This window comes from Drosophila mauritiana, chromosome 3L (assembly GCF_004382145.1).
Source record: "Drosophila mauritiana strain mau12 chromosome 3L, ASM438214v1, whole genome shotgun sequence".
In the NCBI taxonomy this organism is placed as follows: Eukaryota; Metazoa; Arthropoda; class Insecta; order Diptera; family Drosophilidae; genus Drosophila; species Drosophila mauritiana.
The window spans coordinates 10,051,543-10,057,932 of NC_046669.1; the positions used below are offsets into that span (position 1 = coordinate 10,051,543).

Below are 6,390 nucleotides of genomic sequence, written 5' to 3' on the forward strand. Positions count from 1 at the left end.
CTATTATCCAGACTCCAGCTGGTAGCTATTTTTTTAGCTATTTTTCCAGAAATTGCAATTTATAGCTTTTTTTTATAAATTTGAGCTACTGTTTTTTCTAGACTCCAATATAGCTATATCTTCTTGTGGACTTCACTCTAGCTGTTGCTTTTTGTGAATCCTCCTAGCTATTTTTTTTCACACTGAGTTTTAGCTATATGAAATCCGGTAGCTATTTTTTATAAATTCAAGTTTATAGCTATTTTCTATATTAGCTATTCTTTTTCGGAATTTCTAGTCGATAGCGATTTTTTATAAATCCTTGGCTATTATCCAGACTCCAGCTGGTAGCTATTTTTTTTTAGCTATTTTTCCAGAAATTGCAATTTATAGCTTTTTTTATAAATTTGAGCTACTGTTTTTTCTAGACTCCAATATAGCTATATCTTCTTGTGGACTTCACTCTAGCTGTTGCTTTTTGTGAATCCTCCTAGCTATTTTTTTCACACTGAGTTTTAGCCATATGAAATCCGGTAGCTATTTTTTATAAATTCAAGTTTATAGCTATTTTCTATATTAGCTATTCTTTTTCGGAATTTCCAGTCGGTAGCGATTTTTATAAATCCTTGGCTATTATCCAGACTCCAGCTGGTAGCTATTTTTTTAGCTATTTTTTCAGAAATTGCAATAAACTGAATTTTAGCTATATTGTACTTCATTTAAGCCTTTTTCCAGTTGATTTAAGATCTATTGGGGCCTTATTTCACAAAAATTGGGATTTTTTTTCCTTCGTGCTCCAATCTCCAGATCCCAATTGCAACTTTCTCCCGAATTCCGACGGGATCCTTTGTCCATCCAGATTTGGACGCCCTCTGGGTCTGGTTCCTTTTCAATTCCACATTTTTTGCGGCGTGCAGGCCTTCTTGACTTCCTTCTCTTAGGGCATAGCTGAGCATGCCCCTAGAGGGAGACAAGAAAAAGACCACCGCACCTGGAAAAGAACAAAAGTTCAACCCGCAATCTCCGCTATCCACTTGCGGTAAGCCAGCACCCAAGTCCGTTAGTCCTAGGGTCAAACCCGCGACTCCCACTCCGAAAGCAAAGCTTTTGCCATCGACCAGTTCGAAGACAACTCCTAGGTTGGTCATTTCCCGACCAGTGACGCGAGCGTCTAGTGAGTCTTCTCTATCGAAAAAATCCGAGAGTCCCTCCGCTGTCGGGACTGATTTCCTCCGCGTCACACGCTCTAACACAAAGAAAATGGCATCCTCTGAGCAGCCAACGCCCGCAAACGCAGCGTTGCATAAATTCATCGCCGTCAGCGATCGCGTAAGCCTTTTCGAAGCGAAGATCAACACTCCTGATCAAGCCTCTCCGTCCCTACACACGTTACAAGTCCGTCTGCAACAGGTGCGAGCCTTATGGGACAAAGTGGAAAGAGAGTACGAAACATGCTCTGACCTAATGGCCCAAGAAGGATCCCTCGACACAATGCCTATTCTCCAGGCCAAATATGACTACTGCTACTCAGTATACGAGTCATGTGCAGCACAAATCGGCGAAACAATCGACAGAGCAACGCCTCAAGTCGCGCAAGCACCCTCTCAGCCGCTAATTGCGTCCGGCTGCCGCTTACCTCCATGCGACACGGAAGTCTTCGATGGCGACTACCTCCGATGGCCCACTTTCCGGGACCTATTCACGGCAATTTACGTAAACAACCCCAGGTTGACTCCGGTCGAGAAGCTATTCCACCTCCTTACCAAAACAAGTGGCGAAGCAAAAGCCATCGTGGCGAAATCTCCTCTCACGAATGATGGTTTTGCTTCGGCTTGGGAGGCGCTTCGAGATCGGTTCCAAAATAAGCGACTTTTAGTCAACAGCCAGCTCAAGCTTCTTTTTAACTTGAGTTCAATTTCGCAAGAATCTGGTCATGCTTTAAAAGAGCTACAATCCACGATTCAGGGGTGTTTAACAGCACTGGCGCATTCCCAGGTATCCACAGAAAACTGGGATTGTCTCTTGGTTTTCCTTTGCGCGAGCAAACTGCCCAAGCAGACCCTGTCCTTATGGGAACAGTCGCTAACGGCCAAATCCGAAATCCCAGCTTGGGAAGAAATGAATGCCTTCCTGAGCGAAAGGTATCGGACATTGGAAGCCATCGAAGATATGAAACCGACTCAGGCGGTTCCAAAAAGGCTTCAATCCTTCGAGACAAAGGTCAGCACCAAACAGAAAGGGTGTGACTTATGTTCTAAGGAGAACCATCCGGTACGATTGTGCCCGCGTTTTCTTCAAATGTCTGTTGACTCGCGCTCCGGGTATATCAAAAAGAAGCAGCTATGTCTGAATTGTTTTGCCAGAGGTCATCAGCTACGTGACTGCACAAGCACGCACAGCTGCTTTACATGTAAGGGCAGGCACCATACGCTGCTGCATCGCAGCCCCCCAAATTCCGAAAATGCGAGTTCCTCAACCTCGCCCCCTACACAGCAACTTCCGAGACACTCTAGCAGAAATGCATCGGCAAGCACCTCAGCGGTGCAAACTTTCTTCGCGTCCGGCACTTCAGCCGTCCTACTGAGCACAGCGATGATTGACGTGTGCCATTTGGGGACGAACTACCGAGCCCGAGCCTTAATCGACTCGGGATCCGAGGCGACGTTCATTTCAGAACGCCTGTTCAACCTCATCAAGTTGCCATTCCGCAACACCCAGACCCAAGTCTCCGGGTTAAATCATTCGGTCTCCGCGAAATCCTCGAAGCTGTGTCACTTCGGGATTCGCGTTCCTACTAAGCCAGGTCTACAGTTAGACACTGAAGCGTACGTCCTTCCGGAGCTCTCAGGCAAACTGCCCTCCTATCCGATCCCTCGGAATTCTTTGAAGGACCTGCCCGCACTCCGCTGGGCAGATCCTACCTTTTTTGAGAGCTCTCAAATTGATGTACTGATCGGGGCTGACATTCTACCATCCATAATGATGGATGGCACCCGACAAAATATTTGCGGCTCGCTCCTGGGCCAAGAAACTATTTTCGGGTGGGTGCTAACGGGGCCGATTTCCAAGGGTAAGCCGAAACGGGTCGCATCCTTCACGACCCAGGTGCACCAAACAGGCGACCCTGATTCGCTCGACACGCTTCTCAGCAAGTTCTGGGAGGTGGAGGATCTACCAGTAAAGATGGTAAAAGAGTCGGACTCCTATTGTGAAAGGAACTTCCTCCAAACAACAACAAAAGACGCAAGCGGGAGGTACGTGGTGACGCTCCCGTTCCGGGATCCCGAGAATACCGGATCCGATTTAGGATATTCAAGGTCCATTGCGCTAGCTCAGTTTCTGAGAAACGAAAATCGTTTAAAAAGAGACTTTCCATTAAAAGAGCAATATGACAGCGTGATCCAGGAGTACCTGGATCTGGGTCATATGAAAGAAGTTCCGCCGACTCACAATTCTCCCTCGTATCATCTTCCTCATCACGCGGTAGTTAAGCCCGAAAGCACCACTACAAAGCTTCGCGTTGTATTCAACGCTTCAAGTCCGTCGGCAAATGGGACCAGCTTAAATGATATTCTTCATGCTGGTCCAGTCCTACAATCCGATCTAACGATCCAGGTCCTGAAATGGCGTTATTTTCAATACGTCTTCAGTGCAGACATTACGAAAATGTATCGTCAGATCTGGGTCGATCCAAAACATACCCCGTTTCAAAGAATTCTGTTCCGAAACAAGGAAGGAGATATCCGAGACTTCGAATTAAAAACAGTTACCTTCGGGGTCAACTGCGCCCCCTTCCTCGCCATTCGAGTCTTGCAACAGCTGGCAGAGGATATCCAAGTGCCATTTCCAAATGCCAGCCGCATCATCCAGCAGCACATGTACGTCGACGACGTTCTGGCAGGGGCGAATTCCGTAATCGAAGCCCAAAGTTCAATTCGAGAGTTGCAAGCAGCCCTAAGTGCCTCCGGGTTTCCGCTAAGAAAGTGGACCTCGAACAACAAAAGCGTCCTTAAAGACGTCCCGGCCGAACACCTCCTTCATAGCGAGTTCCTCGACATCGATGCCGAAAGCACGGCCAAGACGCTCGGTATTCGGTGGAGGGCAAAGTCCGACGAATTCTATTTCGTTCCTCCAGACATAGTTGTGGAACCCTCCTATACAAAGCGAGAAGTTTTGTCCCAAATCGCTAGGTTGTTCGATCCTGCCGGGTGGCTCGCGCCGTTCATAATCCGTTCAAAAATGTTCATGCAGGAGATTTGGTTGCAAAACTTAGGCTGGGACGATAAGCTTCCCACTGAAATGTGTCAGCGGTGGCAATCGTTTTTAGACGAGTACTCCGACCTCAACCAGATCCGCGTTCCGAGATGGATCTGGTACCAGCCTGAGGTAATCATAGAGCACCACGGGTTCTGTGACGCGTCTCAGAGAGCCTATGGAGCGGCTATATACATCCGCGTCGAGATGGGGCAAAAGATCCTGACTCGCCTGCTTACAGCCAAAACACGAGTGGCCCCGGTAAAAACCGTCTCCCTTCCTCGGCTAGAGCTCTGTGGTGCCGTGCTGTTAACCGAAATGGTGACCACAATTCTTCCGCACATGCCCTCCGCCAGTTCAGATATCCGCTGCTGGACAGATTCCACAATCGTCTTAGCCTGGCTACGAAAGCCTGCGTGCAACTGGACCACATTTGTGGCCAACAGAGTTGCCAAGATCACGCAGGCGACGCCAGTCGACTGTTGGGCACACGTTCGCTCAGAACAAAACTCCGCCGATCTAGCCAGTCGAGGCGTATCCCTACATGAATTGGCAGAAAACCATCTCTGGTGGCACGGACCAGAGTGGCTGCAAGGGCCACGAGAGCTATGGCCAGCACAAAGCGACACTCTTCCAGTGACAGAGCTAGAGCAGCGCGCGGTCAAAGTGCATTTTGTCAAGGGCCCGTCCATCGACTTTCTTGAACGTTTCTCCAAATTGGACAAGGCCCTGCGAGTTCTGGTCTATGTTCAACGCTTCCTTAAACGCTGCCGCAAAGGTTCGTTCTTGCCCAGTTCACGACCTACCAGTAAAGAGATCCGAGAGGCAGAACGAACTCTGACCTCCATTGCGCAGCGCAGAGCATATGGCCAAGAGCTTCAGCATCTGACCGAGAAAAGGCCTCTTCCAGTGTCAAGTCCTTTGGTGAATTTGTTCCCGTTCATTGACCAACACGGCCTTTTAAGGGCGTGCGGCCGTCTCACTGCATCCCAAACCCTGCAATATGATGAACGTCATCCGATTCTTCTCCCCTATGACTGTAGACTGTCGCGCCTCATCGTCCAATTTACTCACCAAATTACTCTTCATGGCGGTAGTCAATTGATCGTACGCCTGATCCGAACAAAGTATTGGATTCCTAAAATCAAGAATCTGGTGAAGGCTGTGGTCAATCCGTGTAAGATTTGCACGATTTACAAGAAGAGGCTCCAAACACAGCTGATGGGCGACTTCCCGACAGATAGAGTCTCCTTTTCAAGGGCGTTCACCTACACGGGTATCGACTATGCCGGCCCTTTCGAAATAAAAAATTATACAGGGAGAGCGTGTCTCATAACGAAGGGATATGTTTGTGTGTTTGTGTGCTTTTCCACGAAGGCTATCCATTTGGAACCCACTTCCGATCTAACAACCAAGAAATTTCTAGCGGCCTTTGCTCGTTTCGTAGCGAGGCGCGGTTGTCCTCAGCGGGTCCATTCGGATAATGGTAAAACCTTTGTGGGGGCGGCAACTTTGATTTCCAGGGACTTTCTCCAAGCTATCAAAGAGTCCGTGACTGATGCATATAGCCATCAGGGACTCGTATGGCGGTTCATCCCACCAGGGGCTCCACATATGGGGGGTTTGTGGGAAGCAGGGGTGAAAAGCTTCAAAACCCTGTTCCTTAAATCGACGTCAGTCCGCAAATATACATTTGAGGAGCTGGCGACGCTTCTCGCTAAGATTGAGGCTTGCCTCAACTCTAGACCCCTCTCCCCTATGTCCGAAGATCCCTCAGATTTACTGGCCCTCACACCAGGCCATTTCCTTATTGGAGGGCCGTTGCTTTCCACGGCGGAACCCGAGATAAAGGGCGAAGCTAAGTCGATAATAAATCGATGGCAACACCTCAAGGCACAACATCAGCAGTTTAGTGCACGGTGGAAAGAGGAGTATCTCAAAGAACTCCATAAACGAAGCAAATGGCAATTTCCGACCAGGAATCTACAAGCCGACGATATGGTAGTTGTCAAGGAGGACAATCTACCACCGAACGAATGGCGGCTCGGCAGAATTGTTTCTGCCTTTCCAGGAGCCGACGATCGCATTCGAGTCGTTGAGATCCGTACGTCTCGCGGCACCATAAAACGCCCTGTCCACAAAGTAATTCTGCTACCG

The 6,390-nt window shown here is 48.6% G+C and overlaps 1 protein-coding gene across 1 annotated transcript; it reads left to right on the forward strand.

Annotated features, from left to right (window-relative positions):
* Positions 1–1,272: 1,272 nt before the first annotated feature.
* LOC117140024 lies at positions 1,273–5,882 on the forward strand (the record flags this gene model as incomplete). Its single annotated transcript, XM_033302754.1, is given in 5 exon segments — positions 1,273–1,305; positions 1,307–1,421; positions 1,454–3,984; positions 4,144–5,829; positions 5,832–5,882. Coding segments are annotated over 5 exon segments (4,416 nt in total), but the record flags the coding sequence as incomplete, so codon positions are not given.
* Positions 5,883–6,390: the final 508 nt, after the last annotated feature.